This window comes from Acomys russatus, chromosome 31, assembly GCF_903995435.1.
Source record: "Acomys russatus chromosome 31, mAcoRus1.1, whole genome shotgun sequence".
NCBI lineage: Eukaryota > Metazoa > Chordata > Mammalia > Rodentia > Muridae > Acomys > Acomys russatus.
In genome coordinates, this window is record NC_067167.1 from 35388077 (window position 1) to 35411270 (window position 23194).

At 43.6% G+C, this 23194-nt stretch overlaps 1 protein-coding gene across 1 annotated transcript in view; it reads right to left on the reverse strand.

The window, feature by feature from the left end:
- Positions 1-2171: 2171 nt before the first annotated feature.
- Positions 2172-23194, reverse strand: part of Tph2 (tryptophan hydroxylase 2) — a 99669-nt gene continuing 78646 nt past the window's right edge. Inside the window, exons 9-11 of the mRNA XM_051172953.1 lie at positions 12324-12419; positions 2523-2656; positions 2172-2397 (exon numbers count right to left, since the gene is read on the reverse strand). Of these exons, the coding sequence (XP_051028910.1) occupies positions 2223-2397; positions 2523-2656; positions 12324-12419 (405 nt within the window). The 3' untranslated portion in view covers positions 2172-2222. The remainder of the gene's footprint in view (positions 2398-2522; positions 2657-12323; positions 12420-23194) is intronic.

Genomic DNA, 23194 nt, shown 5'->3' on the forward strand with positions numbered 1-23194 from the left:
TTCCTCAAGACCCAGCTATTCCACTCCTTGGAATATACCCAGAAGATGCTCCAGCACACAACAAGAAAATTTGCTCAACCATGTTCATAGCAGCCTTATTCATAATAGCCAGAACATGGAAACAGCCTAAGTGTCCCTCAGTAGAAGAGTGGATAAAGAAACTGTGGTACATATACACTATGGAATACTACTCAGCTATTAAAAACAAGGAATTCCCGAAATTTGTAGATAAATGGATTGAGCTAGAAATGATCATAATGAGTGAGTTAACCCAGAAGCAGAAAGAATCAAATGGTATATACTCACTTATATCTGCATACTAGCCCAAGGGGCATGTCCCACAAAAGCCTTCACTTACCAGGAAACTGGGACAGAGGGGAAGGCATCCTATTGGGACTCTAAATGAGAGACGCATGGGAGAACAGCAAAATAAAAGGATCCAGAGGGTCCTAGAAATCTACAAGTAGAACAATATGATAGGCAGATTTGGGCCCAGGGGTCCCGCTCAAACTAAGGCACCAGCCAAGGACAATACAGGAGGTAAACTTTAAACCCCTTCCCAGATCTAGCCAATGGTCAGAATATTCTCCACAGTTGAGTGGAGAGTGTGATACGACTTTCTCACGTGTTCTGGTGCCTCACATTTGACCATGTCCCCTGGAGGGGGAGACCTGGTAGCACTCAGAGGAAGGACAGCAAGTAGCCAAGAAGAGACTTGATACCCTATGAGAATATATAGGGGGACGTAATCCCCCTCAGGAACAGTCATAGGGGAGGGGAATAATGGGAAAATGGGGGGGGGAGGAATGGGAGGATACAAGGGATGGGATAAACATTGAGATGTAACAAGAATAAATTAATAAAAAAAATTAATTTTCAAAAGATTTCTTAAAGTAACTAACTTAAAAGTCATGTCTCTATCTCTGTCTTCTGTACTTCTTGTTTCCATCCTCTCCTACTCCATATAATTTCTGTACCAGTTCCCAAAGCAACAGAATCAGGGGAATTGTTCAGAGAGGGAACCCATCAGAAGATTAAATTAATCAAGTCGGCAGTTCGTCATTTGCTCACTTAGACTCTTGTTTGTTTTTTGTTTTGTTTTATCTTTTATAGCAAGGGTCACCAGACATTTGTGGAGAATCACTATGGTTTACCCAGAGTTGCCCAGACTTTGAGAAAATAGGCCACTCTCCATGGATAGAGCCTCTTGTAGAGCTGTGAGATGAAATAATAGAGGTCCTGTTGGAGGTAAGCTTCTGTTTATTGATAGGCATTAGTTTTATAAGCAGTAATTTTCTTTTCTGTGTCAACACATAAACACACGTGTACACTGTCCAATAGGAAAGTCAAATGGATGATGACTGCCGCTTGCCTCACTGTGCCAAACAGAATCAAACCCCTTTGTTTTTCTATGACTCAGTTTCCAAATCTTACATCCCTGTGGTATTCAGGGGCCTCAGTCTAGAGAAATGAGTCAAATGCCTGAGGTGATAATTCATTTTATTCCAACAATACATTCACGGTTCTGAGATTTTCTTCTCTTCTGTTTAAGCTTTTGGGATATTCTCAAAGTGTTTCCTTCCAGAACACCTCGGGAAGCTTGCCACAAATCAGTTTTGACAAGGTCAGTGCAACCTACATATCCTGTTCACAAAAAGTTTTCTTTCCATGCACTGTGTGAATACTCAGTCCAAAATCATCCCAACCACCGCGTTCATGAAGAGTTTCTGATGTAGAGTACTAAATCTTGTGTTGCTGTGATGAACATCTTGGAGCAACTCTAGTTCATCTCAAATAACACTGAGTCTATTGAAAATAAAAACTACTTCGCTACTGTTTTGATCTTATCTAATGCACACAGAGGAGAGTCTCAGGTCCAAGGAAGAAAAGGTCACCAACTAGAACTCTGAGAGGAATGCTTGTTACAAATTTTAAAGACACAGTTTGTTTAGGTCGCAGGTTGTTCACTAATCAGAAATGCCAAATCTGTCTCTGAGATGTTTAAATATATTCACAATCTTCCAGATGATGAATGGTAATCTGCATGGGTTCCTTACAGCATTTTTGTATATTAACACCATAAGTTACACAGAGGCATAGCCATACAGAACTACATGCTTACTAGCCAAGCATGACACAGAAAGCTATTGATGTTGGGTAACATTGACTAAATTGTTGCTAAGCCCCCCAGAAGCTCATGCTGACAACACTGGTTATAGACATCAAATCCCCAGATATTGGTTCATTTTATTCAGGGCATCGCACACCGTGTTCAAATCATTGCGTAGGTCCTGCACTACGTTTTCAATGCTTCTGGTATCTTTCAGAATTTCAATACTCTGTGTGTAGGGGTTGAAGTGTACTGAGAAGGGTCGAGTAATCGACTTAGCAAAGTCCCTGTAGAACAAGTGAAAATAGAAGGACACACAGTCAACCACCACTAGTACAAGAAACAGACAGACAGAAGAAACAGCTAGGGACGTTTAAGTTACTTTCTGTAGAAGGAAGGAAAGCAAGTTTACCTCATCTTTTCCTTGGCTTCTTCAAAACTTTCTGAGACAAAGTAAGCATCCTGGAAGGTGGTGATTAGGCATTCCTGCAAGCAGGTTGTCTTTGGGTCAAAGGCTTTTACACATGCCTTGTCAGAAAGAGCATGCTGCAAAACATACCATAGAATCCGTTCAAGACCATAATAAGGTTTCCAAAGTGCCGTGGCATCACACGTACTAGCTCAGTAATCCACAGAACGAGTTACTAGTCTACTATGGCACACAGACCCTCCCTGTGGCAGGCGAATTGGGTGTTAGGGAAGGGTTTTGCTTGCTTGCTTGCTTGTTTGTTTGTTTTGCTTTTTTAAGTCTCTTAGAGAAGCTGAAGGAGAAAATGAGCTCATCTTATTATTTTTATATACTATCAGCCAAATCTGCACTGAAGGACAGTTTAGTGCTATCCCCTGACACAAATGAAATTTTAAACCTATACTATGAATAGAAGCAGGTACGGGAGAAATATGCTCCTAAATTTGTTTCTATAAGCAATGTGCTGAAATTTCACTTAAATGGCAGAAGTAATAATTACCTGCGTGGAGAGGTAATTGAGACTCTCACAGAACTATTTGTGGACCCGTTGGGGGAGATTTTGAGTCCAGGTACTGTGTGTATCAACAGAGGCTGGAATGGACCTGTATATTGGAGGGTGCTTGTGAAGCACCCACTTACCTTCCACAAAGTACAGCAGACCAATACGCAGCAAATAAATATTGTCAGTTGGGGAGCAAAGAACCAATCTTAATAGCTATACTTAAACCCAAAGCAGGCATTAGAAAAACAGGAAAGCCAGCATAATTACTCTTTGGGCCATTGCTGGCTCCGTTTAGCTCACCACATGCCTAGCACAAAGAAAACAGACCCTGAATGACTACGTCATGAAGATAAATTCAGTGACGGTAAAAGCTAACGGTCATTTCTTTCCACATGCCATCTGCCTGTTTGTAGACTCTCCATGGATGGTTCTGAACCATCACGTACAGAAGAGTTATTGGGGGGCAGGTGGGGGCGGGTATGTGAAAGCACAGATACCCAGGCCTTCATTCTATCTGGTAAGTCTAGATGAAACCCAGAAATGAGTATTTTTAAGGCAACCAAGGCGACTCTGACATAAGTGTTTTTGAACTGTCTGGACTCCTGTGGATCTTGTTCTTAACTGAGGAGGTAGCTCCACTGGTGGAGAAGAAGAAGGGGATAGCAGAAATTGCCTTGAGCTGAGTGTAAGAAAACAGAGGCTGTAGGCCACCTGCTAATGTGTCTGTTTGTCCACTCCCTTAAGGGAGCCATTCAGGCTGGATGGTTCTAAAAAATGCTATCAAATGCAGCTTCTCGATCTCACCCAAAGCATTTCTCTGCCTCTCTGCTGTCTCAACCAAATGGTGAGCATTTCTTGAAAATGTACAAACCAGTAGCCCACCCCATCACCTTCTTGGTGCATTCCCTCCAGCAATTTCAAAGTGCACATGATTGTCTACAGCCCACGGTGAGGAAGGCCGTGGTTTTCCGTGTCTGGAAATGCAACTCAGAAGCCGTCCTGACATGAGCAGAAGGGGACAAAGGGCTTGTCATTTGTTTTCCACAAAATTCTGTTGTCCAGATCAATGCATGTATGAGTCGTGCAATGCAGAGGACCTTCAGAGTGACTCATTCTGTTTCAAGTCTGCAAAGCAACTTCATTCTGAAGCAGAAAGTCATTATGTCTACAAACACAGCACAGAAACCGTCAGGGGAGTTTGGTTCCACAGGACCAATAAATCCTGTCCACATTTTCCAAACAACTTTTCAGTTTTACAAAATAAAATGTCTTTTGATGACAGCTACTGCCCCTTTGCAAAGAGCTGGCTTCCTGTTGGCTTGCTGTGGCTTTCAGAATTAGAAGTTGCTTTCTTTGCAGCCATACACTATGATCACATTTAACTGATGCGTGCTCCTCAAATTATCCATTCATCCATGGTTACACACTGAAGGAAGGGCACTGACTGACTCAGTGTCCTCAGTGTTCTACTCTCTTTCTACTCCCTGCACTGGGAGGTAGAGGCAGACTGGTAGCAGCCAAGGCTGTAAAAACAATTAAGCCGGGGATCCTTGGGACATCTCTGCTGAGCCAAACACTTTTTACAGAGTTGAGGACGAGCACAAAGGGAAAGGAACGTCATCAGTGAGTCTCACAAGTCCCCGGTGGCTATAAAGACTTTAGCAGCCAGTCAGTGTGTGCACAGGGCATCTGCAGAACCCCGTGTATTCAACAAGAATGACTGAAAACAGAGTAAGTTCTGAAACACTCATCATGTGGCTATTCCACCGACTCTCTGGATGTCTCCATTTGCTCATTTTAGCAGGAAAAGAGGATTAGAGTAGGTCAAGAAAATCCTCGGAGGACCGGGTGCCCTGTCTTAGACTTCAAGGGAAAACCCCACTGAGTACACAGCTTACATCTTAAAGCAAAGATCATTAGGTAATATATATGATATGGCACTCAGTCAATATAATACTCAAGTGAAAATTGGGAGTGGACTAGATTTTGGTTGCCAGTTGGTTGGTTGGTTGGTTGGTTGGTTGGTTGGCTGGTGTTTTTCTAAGACTATGTAGCCCAGGCTAGCCAGTACCATCTCCCTATCTCCCTGCCTCAGATTACCAAGTGTGGGGATTACAGGAAACCACCACACAGACCCAGCAGGAAGCTTACCATTTCAAGTGTTCAGAACTCTGGTTTATTCTCAGGAACTGTATGTGACATTCTGGGTCACAGAGGCCTCTCCATCCATGGAATATGAACACAGGGCTACCTCCTGTCTGTTAATGGATGTGGGGACACTAACAATAGCCATGAGTTATGCTGGGGGAAAAAAGAGTCTGGCGCTGAGGGTGCAGGCTATGCATGAGATGCCCACATCTAAAAGTAGTCTCATCCACCTGCCAACCAACTCACCTTTGTGGTGACTGGCAGCAACATCCATGCTGCCCACAAGGTCTCCATTTCTGAACATTCCCATAAATTCCAAGGGATATAAAATAGCATCCATGTCTCCCTGGGTACAAAAAGCCACTGACCAATTGGGTTTCTTAAGTCTATCTCTGTTCTTGTAAATCACCTCATTTTAGGAAAGCAGCTACTATGCTCTCCCCTGTATGTTAAGGAAGAGGTCTCTGTGAATATTGTCCACTCTATGGTGAATTTTTTTTTGAAGTGTTAACCATGTTAATCCCTAGCATCTTCAAGAAGTAATTTGATTTTCTATAGAGAGGAGCTTTATAATACTCAAGCCATTGCGAAAATGCAAGAACGTTTAAGAGTCATCTGCTCCTATCTGAACACTCTGTAACAGTGGTTCTCAACTTCCTAATGCTGCAACCCTTTAGTACAGTTCCTCATGTTATGATGACCACCTCCAGCCACAAAATTATTTTCATTTTTACCTCATAACTGTAATTTTGCTATGTTACAAATCATAATGTAAATATCTGATAAGGAGGATATCTGATATGCAACCCCTATGAAAGGGTCTTCTGACCCCTCAAAGGAGTCACGACCCACAAGTGGAAAGCTATTGATCTAAACTAACCATTTCTGGTTTGCTCCATAGTGCTAAAGGCAGGGGTGTTCAACTGGAGCCAGAACTCCTGGCTTCTCAACGTGGCTGTCTCAAAATCATATTGAGCCTGGATAGGCACAAAGTTAGACATGAAGTGACCTAGGAAAACTGCAGCTGGCCCTTGGAAGCTGTGCTTCTTGACAGCCCAGTTATCATGTGTGTACACTAACAAAGAGTCTGCGTCTTCAAAAGATGCTGGCTTCCGCAAAATGTCATTTGCCCCGCCACGGCTTTGAACCCCCACCCCACCCCACCCCACCCTACCCCACCCACTGACAGTCTTTTCAAGATCATGGGAGGAAAACACATAAAAGGAGAGAAATAAATATTCATCAAAGTTTCTGGAGAAATCAATTCATATTTCCCCCTTCAGTTTCTCCCTTTGAGGTCCCCTGTTCCCATCTCCCTTTGGAGTAGCTACACTTTGCTTTACAGAATAAACGCCTGCTTGATCTGGCTGTTTCTCAACTGAATTCTTTCTTTCAAGAAGACAAGAACTGAGGTATAGGATTTGCAGTGTGGTTTTAACAAGGCCCATAAATACATAGCAACCACCACTCTGCTAGCGTAAACTGATCAGAGCAGCCTTTCCAACTGGTCCTGAGGATAGCCTTGGCACTCTTTCCCACACAGGTGCCAGGCACCAACTAATTGGCTCCTGTAAATAAATAAGGACTTCTTTTCCATTCTAGCCTTTGTAAATATCCTTTTGACATCAAAAACCTCCAGTTACCAGAAGGTAATGACATAAGACAAGTCAGAGTGTACATCTAAATGTCTTTGGAGTTTAAATTTGGTTCCATTCCTTCCTATACAATTTGAGGGCAGCTAGTGGATTCAATAAGCGAGGGTTGTGGTCAGAATTTAATGAGAAATGCACAGGAGGTGCTCGACATATGTGGTTATCACTCCTAACTCAGTCCAGGGAGGATTACTAGTGTCACATGTGCTGCTCAGTCGGCGTTGCCTCCCTCTCCCCTGGGGTCTAGAACCTGTTGGGAAAGAATGGTCCCAGTTTGAGACTTGTAAGACCGGACTGCACTAGAGGCTGCACTGGCTTATCAGCTTGACATCTTCCATCCTCTCAAACACTCTTTCTGCAGTGACACACAGGTATCACCTCAACTATCTGAGATGCAAACCCTGTGATCCTCACTCTCTGTATTAGGACTGGTTAAACTTGAGGAAAAAAATATCTCAAGTGTGAAGTCAGATTTACAGGTAGCTTGGGTCCTAGATGCCTACGCTCACACCACAGTCACCTTTTCCCATGCCAGAACAACAACAAATAAGTAGATTTGATTATGTATGCATGCCCTATGCATACGTGTAAGTAATACCTTTTTGAACCTCGCTTGCATATTCACCATTCTAAGCAGGCACAATATGAGTTGTGCCTGCCAAAGCCTCCAGAAAAACCGGGTCAACGGTTGCAACAGTATAAAACATTTCAAGGTAATAGATAACTTCATTCAAAACTGCAAGGATGTTTACATAAGGATTATGGTAATGCTATTAATTAAAGCCATGCCTATATTGGATCGATATCTCTATTGCCAAGTTCAGCAATGGCTCATCACACTTAATACTGCTCGGTGATGCTAAACTTTCCTGGTTTAACTACACTGCATGGGCGGGGAGCAGCCTCCCTCTTCAGCAGACACAGCTCAGGAATCTCCACATCCACAGTCCTCCAGCATTTGTTCTGTCAGTACTAACAGTTCCCTCTTAAAGAAAGAAGTCTTGAGCCATCCGAGCCCGGTAAGAATGGGGAGCTCAGCAGCTGAGTCCATATGTGGCAGCAACACTGACCTTCCAGGTAACCTCAGAAAACCTGCAAGGCCCTCAAGACTTTTCTCCACAGCCCGGCAGTAATTCCCAGCACTGCCGGAAGTGGCAATAAATACAAATGATCCTAATAAATAGAAAACTGTTTAGAGAATGCTGATTAATAGCTATCTAAGGGTAAAACAATAATTCACAATGCAAGGGCATCCTAAAACTAAAGCCAAAAACAGGTAGTCAAATATCCTTAAACCTGAAAGAAAAAGAGACGTGTGTGTGTGTGTGTAATTTTCAGCAATTACTATAGAGTAGGAGCAAAAGCCACCAAGTCTTTGCCCTGAAGGGAACAGAGAACTAGAACTCTTCCATGAAAAAAAGAGTAGAAATTGCTTTTTTGCCTTTGAAGTGTATTAATATTTAAAAGGCAAGATGCTCACTTCATCATTAGCTATCATTTCCTTCCACCTACCCTAGTTTGAGTGTGCAAACTCCATAGGTTCATGAGTTTCAACATTTGCTCTCCAATGGTGGCACTGTTTTGGGAGGTGTAGAGCTTTCAGGAAGTTGAGCCTAGATGTAGGAAGTGAATCGCTGGGTAGTGGTGTTGAGAGCTGTAGGCCAGCACTGCTCTGACTTCTGGGTCAGCTGGGGAGATGTGAGCAAGGCGCATCACCATCTCCCTCCACTGTAGTCATCAGCCACTCCTGCCGCTGTGCCTTCCCCAGGTGATGGCCTGCTTCCCCTTAAACTGTGAGCCAAAGGAGCCCTTCCCTTCCTTGTGTCGCTTTAGCCAGATGACAAGGGGAAATAACGAGCACCGCTCCTGAAGTGAGTAACCTTCACAGTTGGTTCTCTAACATGATAATCCCTTTCTCGGGACTTCCCTGCAAGGCTCTGTTTCTCTGTCAAGTTTGATCTTGTTGAAGAAAACTAATAAATAAGCAAGAAAGTAATAAATGAAAAATAATGATTATACTGTTAGATCAACTGTAGATTGGGGGGAAAATATGACATGAAAGACACAGGGTAGATGGTGGTAAAAGGCCACTGGTCCACCAGTTATCCTATTTTCAATCTGCTTTTCAAAGTTGACTTCCCAGGTGACTTACTTAGCTCATGGTTAACTGTTCTCTGCCATCACAGGACATGTAGAAAAGGCCCACCTTTATAGGCTTTTGTAGTCCTTACCAGTATGCCAACCATCATGGTGGGGTAGGTTTTAATCAAATTTATGCTAGCTAGATTTTATAAGCTTTCCCATAGTTGCTTTATTTTCATGTCTCAAAATAAAGTCAAGTGCGTTTTTTAATGAAGAAAAAAAAAAATCAAAGTCCTCCTTCAAACTACACATGCCGCTCTTGGAAACACTTGGCCAGCTCTGAAGAGCAACATCTTTGCCCTCAGGAAAATTACAGCACAAATCTTAGAAGTTTTATGTTCCAAGAGAAAAAGTAAGCTGTGGCTACTTAGATAAAAGTTATGAAGACTATACCAAGGCCCACAGCAACTTAGGGACCTATATTTGGGCATCAGTTGGAGCAGTAGAAAACTCTGCAATCGATAACTTCATTCAAAACTGTACGGATATTTGCACAGGAATTATGACAGTGCTATTAATAAGGCCATCCCTACATTAGGCCTAGGGCCTTAGTATCTTTCTTCATATTAAAATAAAAAGAATATGTTCAGGGCACTGGAGAGACAGCTCAGTAGCTAGGGATGCTCGCTGCTGCTCTCTCAGAATGGGAGGGCAGCTCATGACCACCTGGGAGTCTTCCTGCTTCCATGAGCATCTGCACTCCTATGCACACGCATGCACACACATGCAAGCATAACTGTTTAGGTATTTAAATGAGCTGTGAAATGTTCCGTGCACTTACAGGAACAAGACAGACACAGAGAGAGGAGTTGCTAAGGATAAATGCCAGTGTTCTGCATTCTCTGTGAACAGTTGGAAGGTATTTCTTGAGAAAAGAGCATCTAAATTGTAAAAATGGTCCAAAACAGCAATCATGGGGATGCTGGCGTGTTGAAATCTGAGAATGGAAGAATGCTAATGACCAGAGGTGACGGACCTGAACAGGAAGCTTCACGGCAGACAATGCCCTTTGCTGTACATATTTCTAGCTGATTTTCATTTCCAGATAATTCTGTCCACACCCATAGAAACAAAAACAACAGATTCACCCCAATGCTGCCTACACATGCCTCATTAACCAGACCAGGAGACCCTGTCAAAAGTTGGGGGTCATGAGAGAGATTTGTTTCTTTTGTTCCTAGAATAATTTATAAATCATCTGAATAGAATGTAAATAGTGTAGCCCAGAGGTTTTGCTTTCTTTTTCAGGGGAAGCAAGAAGCACTCTTTGAGGGCATGGTCTTATAGGATACGATGTCATATTATCGCTGTAGGCTTTGCCCATGGCACTAAGGTTAACAACTAAGTGTATTATTAGTGACTTTTTTTCTTAAAGAGCCAGCCAAGTGGCTCAGCAAGTAAAGGGCTTGCTCTGTGTCTCTGCCAACCTAAGTTTAATCCTCAGCGCCACGTGGTAGAAAGAGAACCAATTTCGCAAAGTTACTTTCTGATCACGTATGCACGCACGCGCACACACACACACACACACACACACACACACACACACACACAATGGAGAACATTTGTAAATGTTCATCACATTATACTAAGTTTTCGTTAGTTTAACCATTATCCTTTGTTCTAGCCACACCCAGCCTTAGTAAGTTCCCAGGATGTTCAGGGCTTTAACTGAAGCCCAGCTGTTACCCACTCCCTTGGTCTACTGCCCATCTGTGCACCCTATGCTTTCCTAGTCCACCATCCCAGTTCCTCGGGTCTCATGGTGAGCAGCAGGATAGATTCCTCCTCAGAAAGCCTTCTCAAACATGGCCTAGCACGTGCTAGACACGTTGTTGCTCTTTTTCTATTACCCACCTGGTTGTTTGTCTGGCACTAGATGTCAAGTCCTGTATAATAAGAGCCTCAGGCTATTGAATCAAGAGCACTGATACTGTGGTCTACACTGCTTGCATTTGGGTGTGGCTCTAGCACACTAGCTGTGTAGATTAGACAGGTCCTGTAATGGCTTTATGTCATCAATTGTCTCATCTCTAACAATAATGACATCAGGTTCTTACAGGGACTGTGTTGATATGTACCAAAGTCCTACGCTCTAGTTAAGAGTTCGATAGCTCCCAGTGTTATTTTCCTTGGATTCATTATTTTCTGTCTTTTGGCTCCCAGTTTCTGGCATGGTACGTGGCACACTGTAAGCTGAGGTTTTTAGGAATGAATAAATTATCTAATTAATGAGGTTATAAAACTAGCAGACTCGATAAAACTGAAGTGAGATTGCATCTTTCAAGAATATAAATAAGCAGATCACTCCAGTAACAACACATTTCCCACCTGTATTATACAACAGCAATCAGTGCTGAAGAGAGCACCCTAAGCTAGTCTATAATCCTGTTCTTAGTCTAAACAATCAAAGGAAGATTAAGTTATTTTCAGTATGATTTCCAGACTGTACATCATTCTGCCTTCTACATGCATCAAAATTTACTAGAATGTTAAAATCATCAGGATGTTCCAGAGCCCACTATTTCCAAATAAATGATTGTTTTACTATTTAAGGACAAAACAACTTCTAAGCATCACTAATACATATAGCATGCCTCTTTGACACTATGTTTATTCAGCTTGTTTTCTTTTAAATTGTTAGATGCACAAGTTTGTTGTTGTTGTTGTTGTTGTTGTTTTGAGACAGGGCTTTTCTATATAGCCCTGGATATCCTAGAACTCACTCTGTAGACCAGGCTGGCTTTGAACTCAGAGATCCACATGCTTCTGCCTCCTGAGTGCTAGGATTAAAGGCATACACCAGCAACACCCAGCTAATGCACAAATATTTTAATCTACATTAATTCTAGGGAGGTTGTAATAATCTCCAAATCCTCTTTAAGAGATGGAAGCTGGGGAGTCCACGGAGCCATGGAGGAGGCAGGAACCAGAGCAGCAAAGGCAGGCAGGCTCACAAGCAGATGCTAGTTGGGAACACCCCTGTCAACTCACTGCCCACTTTTCAACACTAAACTGAGGCCAGCCTTTTGTTTCCCCGCATTTGAGCATACATTTGCCATTCCTGTTGATTTGGGCACATGGCTGCTCATCCATTTGAATCACACCACAAACTCAGGGTGGCGTGACCCATTTTCATAGGTGCAAAAAGTTAGGTCAGCACCCACATCTGAGGTGCCAGATCCTCTGTATTAAATATGTATGGGAGCTGTGAGCAGAAATGCTCAGACAAACAAATCAATATCTTCTATGACCTTGAACCAGTTTGCCTGGGGAAGGGTATTTTCATTCACAGCTACATACCTTCAATTCCCCGATGGAGGACAGCAGCCCCGCTCCATACGCCCGCAGTTGACCCTCTTGCTTGCAAAGGCCAAACTCGATTGTGAAGAAATAGCACTGAAAAAAAAGAAGAAGAAGAAAAAGATGGACACATACATTATGCTGGCCAACAAGCTCCTTCACAGAATAAAACAGAACCCAAAATAAAACGTTGCACTACCCATAATTGTCTTAAATTTTTAAATAAATTTAAATCAGGAATATTTGTTGTAATTCATTTTCTCGCTTAATAACACTGCCCTGGTTTATATACCACAATGAACTTCTAGTTAATTTCAGCACATGATTTTTTGCAAGTTTTTTTTTTTATGATTAAGGCAATATCCCGAATAATAATCTTGACTTAAGTTGAAAGAATATAGGGAAAATGTAAACTGCAAGGAATCTTTTGATTCCTGTAGTCAGAAACTTTATGGAGCAGATCACATCTGCTGCAGTAATTTTTAAAATAAAAACCACATAATTAAAAATGAACGAGTACATCTTGGTGATACCCAACAATAACATGGCACTTGGACGTGCCAACCCGAGCTTTAGTGGCATAAATAAGCTCAAGAAAATATAGGGCGGGGGTGGGGGGGTGGGAATGTGTTGAAATCCAATCACCTCAAACTTATCTTTTCAATCTGATTATTCATTCAGAAGACATTTACTATCAGTGGGTAAAGCGTGTCCTGAACAAGCACAGTGGCCTGCGCTTGGGTCCCTGGCACTCACATAAAAGCCGGGCATGGCAGCACGGTCTGTAACCCCAGCACAAGGGGAGGCAGGCAGGTGCCAGCATCTCACGGGTCAGTGAAGCTAGGAAAACAGTGAGCTTCAGGTCCAGCAAGAGATCCTGCTTCATTAACAAAGATGGGGAATCATAGAGAACAGTAGTGACACCCAGCATCAACTTCTGGTCCTCACATGAGCAAGCACACCCATGCACATAAACATACAGAAAGCACACAAACTAATGTGTAAATAAATAAATATTTTAATGGCATTTGTTGAAAATCTACTAGGTGCCAACGTTCAGTGAAGAAATAAAAGAGACACACACACACATACACAGAGACACGTGTGTGTGTGTGTGTGTGTGTGTGTGTGTGTGTGTGTGTATCATACCTATCAAAACTATAATGTCAGCATGTTTTTAGTAAAGGATTAAATGGATACTAATATATGTATATGCACATATTTGCATACTTTTTTTCAAAAAGGGCACAATTAGGTACATTGGGATCTGGGAGGAGCTTGAGAAGGGGAGAATATGATCAAAACACATCATACAAAACTCTCAAAGAAATAGTAAAAGAGGAGAAAAAGTAAGTAAACCACATCTGAAGTTTCTTCAGTTGGCTTCAAGAAATCAACCTGGACAGGGGTAGGGATGGGGGGGGCAGTCTGCACATCCATAAAACTCATGATGCTGTTGTAAGGGGCTAAAATCACACTATTTTTGCTCTAATAGAGAAGTGAGAAACTAGCAACACGTAATAAGAATTGAATCAAATTAGCGCTGTCCTGCGTCCATGGTGCATGGGCACTGAAGGTGTTGAGAAGGAGGAGAATTTCAACACTCCTGAAAGGGGGCAGAAAATAATTATAATTTCTAGCCCATGACAGCTTGCTCTATTTTTATCCAGAGGTTGAGCTGTCCTTTGGTTCTCAAGGGCTTTGTTTACTGTTTAATGCAGGGATAACCTCTGAGGTGCAGTGGGCTCATGCTCTGCATAACTGAGCTACACCCCAAAGGACTGGACACTTCCAAGCCATGGGGCTTCACCGCCCGGACACAAGGCCACCTTCCTGACTCAGTTGCCAGAGAAGCCAAAAATATAGTCATTCCACCAATGAACATGCCTCTTACTCTGTCCCACATCTTCTCTGTTTTACAGTATACTGCTTTTTACATCACCTAGAATGCTTTTACACATGATATAAACTGTTTAATCTGTCTCTCCACACTAAAGTATAGACTCTGCGCAATAGGTATTATTCTCTGAGAGCAAAAGAAACTGCAGGGCTGTCGACACTTTGCATCGTTCTTCATCTGGGGAGACTGCTGAGCACCAGTCTAGGTACCAATAAAATGCCCCACCTCAGGGGTTTTTGTTTTTGTTTTTGTTTTTAGCAGCTCCATAAAGTGGCTGTGGTGCTTGGTTTTGTCAACTTGACACAAACCTAAACATATCTCGGAAGAGTCTTCTAATTGAGAAAATGACTCCATAAGATTGGCCTGTAGGTTAATTGCGGATGGTGCCGCAGCCCACTGTGGGTGGTGCCATTCCCAGGCAGGTCCTAGTTGCTGTAAGAAAGCAGACTGAGCAAAGCAGGTAGAGCAAGCCCGTAGGCAAGCCTCCTCTGCCGTGGCTGCTGCATCAGGATCCTGCCTTGAGTTCCTCACCTGCCTTCCTTAGGTAGCAGCTACAAGCTGTAAGATTGAGGAAATCTTTCTCTCCCCAAGTTGCTTTCGGTCACTATGTCTCATTGCAGCAACAGAACCCCTAAGACAGTGGCTTTTTAATTAAAACCTTATTATAAAGAATTTGTAAATAAAAATAAAATCACACACCAAAATCTGATGTCTGTCATCTCAGTGAACTTCTATACAGTTACAACAGCAGGGAACTTCACACTGGATTTTGAAATTTCCCTATTGACTACATTTTTATGCCCAGTTCCCCATGATGCTTTTAAAGCTACATCAGAACATGTGCTTTCCAGCCAAAAAATGTACACTAGCATTCTAATGCCCCTGGAAATGTAAATTAATCTGGCGTCAGAGCCTTTGTAATTGCTAGTCCCTTGGGAGGTATACCCTTCTCCCGAGGTATTTATAGAGTGGTCATTATTTTATCCTTTTCTCATAAAACATACCCCGGCCAGTTTCCCATTCCTCCACTCCTCCTAGCTTCCTCCACCTCTCCTCTCCTCCAAACTCACTCCCCTTCTTTTTCCTCTTCAGGAAGAAAAAAAAAAGCAGTCCTCCAAGAAATGATAGCCAGACAGGACAAGGCAAGATACAAGACAAGGCAAAAGCCCTCACGTCGAGGCTGGATTAGGCAACCCAATAGGGAGAAAAGAGTCCCAGGAGCAGGCAAAAGAGTCAGAGATGCACCTAATCCCACTGTTAGGAGTCTCACAAGGACACAAGCCATAACACGCAGGCCCTGTGCTTGCCATTTCAGTCTCTGTGAGCTCATGTGAGCCTTGAGTAGTTGATTAGGTGGACCGTGTCCTCCTGGTGTCCCTCATCCCCTCTGACTCCTACAGTCTTTCTTCCCTGTCTTCTGCAGGGTTCCCTGATCTCCAAGGGGAGGGATCCAGTGGAGATCTCCAACTTAGACTGACTCTCTCTCTCTCTCTCTCCACATAATGTCTGACTGTGGGTCTCTGCAACCACGCCCATCTGCTGCCGGAGGTGGTGCCGGATTACGTGACTGCGCCCATGGATGGAAGTCACAGTCACATAGCTAAGAAGTGTATGCTAGATTACAACTCAGGGGTCTTGATGGCTTCATTTTCCTTTACTTCATAGTGGACCCACAAATCTAACTTATCACTCATTCGTCTATCCAGTCACTACTTACCCACCGATACTCACCAAGCTCCTACAGGAATTATTATAAACCAACCAGGGGTGGCTTTGCATCCCTAGGAATGTTCTGTTTGTTGACACTGAGTGTGCTCTGCCCTCAGCACCTCAGGGGAAGGAAAGCATAGGGTGAGATGTCAGGACAGGAGAAGAAGTCAGCCTCGCTGAGGTCTCACGAGAAGGACCAAAATAAGAGGTGCTAATGTGTCGAAAGTTAAAGTAAAACCCTCAAGGTTCTATGTCCAGGCAACTGTGCGCACGGTGAAGCAAAGTCTTCATATGTTCACAAGGAAGCCTGCAAGGCATGTGGCAACGCAACCCTTCTACTTCACAAAACGGAAAGCCTCAGCTGAGGAAGCTGGGTGAGATACCCAGGACGCAAACAGGGACACCAAGATCTAGAGCTCAGTGTATTACAGCCAGACATCAGCATCTGCCATCGCTTATGGCTTCTAAATAAAAAATTAGTAGCTGTGTGGTTTTCCTTTACAGAGCAGTGACGGGAAGATGAAAGTCTAAAACAAGGAACCTGGAAGCTTGTGGCATCTTATTGGAGTGCCTTCCTTTCTTCTGCGTCTCTGATTCATCCTGAATTTTTACCTCAAAACGCAACTTCCTTGGGACCCCTGTGTTGAACACAGAGAACTTTGTGGGGAAATGTGTGATCATGTCCAAAGGCATCCAAAACACACAGATGGAGTTCAGCCACAGGAGCGTTCAGGGCCACAGGAGCGTTCAGGGCCACAGGAGCGGTCAGGGCCACAGGAGCGGTCAGGGCCACAGGAGCGGTCAGGGCCACAGGAGCGGTCAGGGCCACAGGAGCGTTCAGGGCCACAGGAGCGGTCAGGGCCACAGGAGCGGTCAGGGCCACAGGAGCGGTCAGGGCCACAGGAGCGGTCAGGGCCACAGGAGCGTTCAGGGCCACAGGAGCGTTCAGGGCCACAGGAGCGGTCAGGGCCACAGGAGCGGTCAGGGCCACCGTTGTTAAGTGCATTGTTAATTTCCCCTCTACTACATCATTGTATACAGAATGCACGGCCACAGTGATCACCCAAATCAGAAGAGGCTGACAGGGCTTCTGAGGAAACTCTCCTGTCTCCCCCTGGATTTGGCCTTCTGTCTGACTTTATAACAAGAATTAAAAGGCCTGCGTTGGTTTGACTAAAGATTCAAGCGCTGAGTGATGCATTACGCAGTGTGTCTTCAGCTAACGTGCTTTTAGAAACAGAATGGCCTCCAAGGGAAGGACCTGTGCATCCTTCCCATGGCTCCAGTGCTCTCTGGCCTCTTACTTCACCTGGGAGTCCCTCCAAAAGCTGTGCCCTTACACGGCTCCATCTGTCCCTCATCTGTCCACCTTTCTCTTTGGCTTCCTTTGTTCATCAGAAAAAAAAAAAAAAAAAAAAGCCCCTGGCTGCTGCTTCTGCAGGCAGGCTCCCTTCCTCATAGAACCAGACCTTTCGCTCTGAGACCCTTTTCCATTTCTAGCTCTGTGTGTGGCTGACAGGCAATAAGTAATGCTGAACCGCGTCTAAACCCCACGTGTTGGCAAATTTTGAATTAGGGGCTTGCCAGGGATGCTATTTCACTTTCACTAGCAGTGTAAGCCGCCATCACTGACTGGGGAGAGGAACTGACCACACGTGTCTACCGCCTGGCTTTCTACGCAAAGCCAACTTACAGTTGAACTGACTGACCCCTAAAAGTGTCTTCGAGTTCAAGGATAGCTAATTGCTTCTGGAAATTTTAAGAAAATCTAATTTATCTTCCTCATAAAACTCTCCAGATGTGGATCTATAATATATTCCCTTGAGATTTTCCAAACAAATATCGTACCTATTATCACAAAATAAATATGCAAAAGGTGAAGAAAAAAAAAAAAAACACTCTGAGCCTTGTAAAAACACCTGCAAAAGAGAATTGCTGATTCTTGGCCGCTAATGTCTTTTAAACAGAAACAAATAATAATAATAGTAAAACTAACATCTCCCAAATTGAAGGGTGCTTTTCATCAACACGGATGTTCATGAATTCTAAATTTTATGTGCAGTAGTGATATATAATTATTTGTAAATATTTTATTTGAATATAATTACATATAATCATTAGCTTAAAACCAAAACAGGAATGATAGATAGGACCTCTGCCATAAAAGAAAAGCAGAGTCATTTACATGCACAGTCATTAAGCAGGAAAAGAAAGCCTGAGTGACAATCTGAAATCCAAGGGGCTGTGGAACACACCTAAGGGAATGTTGGGGGAAAACAGATAGGTCGCACAATGCTGCCATCTTCAGGTCACTGCTGGTAACACACCATTCTCAAAACAGGTCTGCCCAGATCAAAGGTTGGAAAAAAAACCATGTCCAGCCATCTGAAATCATGCCAACAAAATACAGAATGGTCTCATGTGGTAACTGAAAAACGTCTCTCTTCAACACTGTCCTTATGTTTGGGGTTAAAATCTTAAAAGTCTTGCTGTGATCACACATTCCAGTTAAAGAGAAACCCAGTTTCACTGTGGAATACTTGCTGGAAAGGACACTTTCTGTCCTTTTTTTCCCTGTTGAAGAGACTCTCTGCCTTTGACTTTTAAAATGCCCTGTATGTTCTGGAATCTTCTGGGACTCCTTCTGTACTGACGAATTGGGCTTAAGTAGTGCATAGGAACTTTCTAGGCTAAGAATGCTACTTATGTCTCCTTCTCTAGGAAAAGAACTTAATATGTCACTTAACAAATTCCTAGGTAGATGAGAGAACATGGGTGACATGTTTTCTGTCACCTATCCAAAAAAATTTATTCTTACATAATAGTCACATATATTTTTATTTAATAGTCGCACGTTTCATCTCACATCTAGAATCCTATTATCCACTTATCCAGGCAAGAAGTAAGAAGTTCACAAAGAAAGCTAAAAAGAAGCTGACTGAAACTGTGACATTTTAGAGGCTGTGCACTAAGTTCCTTGCTTATAGGAGACTCCTTCGAGACCCCCAAAGACACAGAAGCATGGCATTCAGTGATTGGATAACAAAGTGCTCCCAGACTTGGAGTTCCATCACTAGACAGGAGAATGTACCAATGGCTTCAAAGCACTGACTGGGAACCTAGCGCTGGTCAACACGGCACTCACGTACAAGCTGCCTTTCCACACGACAGTGAAGCAGACAGAGAAGTTAGCAGCCACACTGTTTAAGTGAGAAAGCTGGGACCCAAAATTCTGAAACTATTACTTATGAGTCAAACTTTAGCTTCCAACATCAGATCCAGCAGCAGCTTGCCGCCTTGGTGACTGAGCTTCCACACGCCCAGGTATTGTGACCAGCCATCCTTGGCAGAACAGGGCCTAGTGCTGAAATAGTTCCAGGGGTATAAGTGGCTATTATCCTTCACTCCTCAGGAGCCATTGGAAACCCATCTTCCTGTAGTCCTCTGTGGAGTCTGTCTCTACCACTATCACTTCTCTGTGGCTAACAGAGAAAGGCTTGGTGCCTGCAGAAGTGGGTCCTCCAGGGCAATGGTGGGAATGGTTGGCTAAGGACAAAGCTCAGAAAGGAATGCCTCTGAAAGATGTTCCAATACCAGGGGCCTGCCATCTGGTCAGAACAGATAGAAACATGTGAAGAGGCTCGTTGGCCACAGACTTTCCTTTCAGAGTACTTGCTAAAATGTTTCCACTTTTGCTCAGTGTACTGCTTTGCCAGGTTGTTTGAGAAAGAGACAGCCACCAGCTCCTCTCACACACCTTTAGATCACCCACGCCACGACCCCAGCACCCACCCCTAGCTAGTCTAAAGTTTAGCATTGGCACATTCTCAAGTCTCAAACGGTGCATGCTTTCCTACTTTTAGCCTAAATTCCTTAAGCTTGACTAAATCGCAGTAAGAATGGTGCCTGGTGGTGAAGCGGGAAGGGTTACAACAGAACTATTAGCACAACAAAAATAAGTACAGGAAACAAAGGTGAAAATAAAGGCTGTGTTACTTAAGTCACTTAGGTCTCCCTGCCCTGGCAACGCCACGCCACCTTCTCCCGTGCCTCACAACACATCAGTTTCTGTTGTCATTGCTTAAACCCTTTGAACTCTAAATATTTCTAAGAGTCATACATTAAGCCAAATCACACTAAGGTGGCAATGGCTGTCCAGTCTTACCCTCACAGCAAAGTTGCCTGAGGAAGAAATCTCCCGCAGGAATCTGCCTTGTTGAAAGAGAAGAGTTCTGCGTGATTTGCTGGTTTGCTCTGAGTTTGCAGAAACAGTATCAGACTTGGCCCAGTGTTGTAATCCCCAGCACTACAACGGATCTCAGAAATAAAAATTGCCACTGCACTGGCAGGTCATGTTTTAGACAAAGCTTATAATTTGGGGAGGAGGCCCAGGGGATGCTGCTCAGACGCAGAGCAGGAGCCTAACGTTCACAAGGCCGTGGATTCAGTTCCAACACCAAAACCAAAAACTGTGAGGGAGGGGGGCTAAATTCTATTATACTGTCCTTCAGTTAAAATTGCAGTGGGGGCAGATTTCTCTGTCCTCAAGGATGGCATAATACAGATGAGGAAAGAAGGCCAATAATAATGATTTTTAATCTTCCTGGGTTTGATTCTCCTTCAAGCTATCACTCTATTATGGGTGCTTCGGTGTCTTGTGTCTGGGAGAAGTTGAAGGCTTTGTTGGACTTTGAAGGGTTAGTGGGTTTCTAGCTGAGCTTTAAGGAAGGCAGTCACTGGAAAGAGCGGCACAGCTCTTCCCACAGAACCTTGAGACTTGAGGTATCAGGAGGAGGGTTGACAAGAGCCCAAAGGTGCATCCCAGGAAGAAATAGAACAAAATGGGGAGTGGCATTTTGTTTATTGTTGCTTTTATTGTATAAAAGTTGCTGATGTGTATGTTAACTGTCTGTTTTTATGTTTAGTTTACCTATAAAACTTAGTAATTTGAATATTTACTTGTATATTACCTTGTATTGTCTCTATAGACAAATACTTCAATGGTAAATAATGACATTTAAAAAAAAAACGGGAAGTGGGTGTAACTCACTGCTACACTGCCCACCCAACATGCACAAAGCCCTCGGTTTTATCCCAGCTTCACATAAACCAGGAGTGAAATGTGCACTGTAATGCCAACCCTGAAGAAGTAGAGGCTGAAGGATCACAGGTTCAAGGCCAGACTTGGCTACATAGCTACATAGTGAGTTCAAGGCCATCCTAGGATATATCAGACTATGTCTCAAAGAGAGAAGGAGTGGGGAGAAGGGGGATGAGGAGGGGAGGAAGAGGAGGGGAGAGGAAGAGGAGGAAGAGGAAGAGTTAAAGGAGAAAAAAAAAAGTCATTTCTTTTGCCAGTAGCCCTCCCTGAGCCAAGCAGAGAAACCAGAGTGGAAAGAAAAAGGCGGCCTGGCTTTAAGTGCCATTCCGTCAGCTACGGATGACCCTAAGTTGTGAAAACAACAAATATTGTCTTAGTTGCAAACACTCATTGAATGAATTAAAATGCAAGGTCCTAAGCTCTGAGGAAGCATTATGGCAAACCTTGTGGAAAATTGATCATCAAATATAAGAGGCACACTTAAAGAGAGAAAAAAGCGTCAGCAGAAAACAACTTTTATTGAAGAATACGACGGCATAGGCGGTTTTTCAGCACTCTGTGTTACTGGGAATTTTCCTGTGTGTTTAAGTCACTGCGGCTCCTCCTGTCTTTTTTTTGTGCTTTTGGAATAAGTGCATGGTTTTTTTAAGAGCCCTCTGGTCATTTCAGTTTTACTGCCTCATCTCTCGCTTATCTGAGAAAATTTTCCATTTCAAAGAAGGCAACTTGACTTATTTAGCATTTACCGTGCCTACATCAGAATTTAATGCTATTTTTTAATGAAAAGGAGAAAAAGAAATAAATATCCCTGGATTCTTCCACCCACTAAAGGGCTAATGGGGATGCTATGCATTTATTTAACATCAGGACCACCTAAGCAATGGGTGCATCTGACTCAGACAAGACCCATTTAGGACACTCCCACACCCAGGGCTCAGTGTCAAAGACTGGAGGCTCAGCACTAGGAACGCTGTTGGCAATGTGAGGAGAGCCACCTAACCTGGAGACTAGCAGGAATCCAACAAAGGGCTATGTGATGACAATGGCCAGGCAGTGACCCAATCACGCCTCTTCAGTGTATCACTGCCCTGGAGTAAAGGTCAAAGTTCACTCAGGTGTGGGGGAAAAGACTCCATGTTCCTGTGAATGCCTTCCCCAGCCACTAAATCATCATTTGCCTTCTCTATTATCCTCAAACTGGTGGCAACTGCACAGATTGGCCTTCCTGCTTCTATCTTGATCTTTACCCTGTTTTCTCTGCTTGGAATGTCCTTGTCATCACACAGCCCTTTGTCAAATCCCTGCTAATCTCCTGATATCCCCACGATAGCATTCCTAGTATGGAGTCATACTGGAAACACTGGTCATTAAGCCTGTCCCCTCCACTACATTAATCTTCCTGAAGCCAAAGAATATTTGTCTTCCTGTGGTGTTGTGTCTGTTGAGCATCTGCCCTACCCTCTTAGGTACCACACAGTAGGTACTCAGCAAATATGGAAGGTAAGAAGTCCAGCCGCACATGCCTACAAAGCTAACACCAGTCAGCTTTGGAATAGCAGTCACTAATCTCAGCCAATTTTCCTAATATTATAGACTCAGAAAAAAAATGAGGACTTGTCTACAGTAGCCCTTGGATAGATTTTCACTTACAGGCTCAGTAATAGATATACCGGTTGCTGACCTCATTCAGTGTTTCTCCTTGAGAGTAGCTCCCATGCCAGTGGGGAAGGCAGGAGCTGGTTTCCTTGCCACAGCCAAGCCCTGTGCATTGCAGGCCCTTAGCACCATGGCTTGAGGCTAATTGGCGGGCACTGCCTATGCAAGCTCCGGAGCACAGCAGCCTGGTGTTTAAGTGGCTTCTGGTCTCCTCGTTACAAGCGGTGACTCTGAAAACTCATTGATTCTGACATCTGGATCCTCGTCTGAAAACGTCAGGGGAAAAGTTTCTCGGTTCGCTATTTCTGGAGGTTGGAGCCAACTGAAGCCTAGCCAGGGAAAATGCTAACAGTCCTTGGTCAGAGTGTGGAGGAGTTTATGATGTGATACATTCAGGCGCTAAAGTGCCTCCTAGTCCGGACTGTTCAGAATTAGCATATACAAGGAATTTCTGTCAGCCTCACTGCCCAGACCTTTGCTCAGCTGATGCTAGCACACCAGATC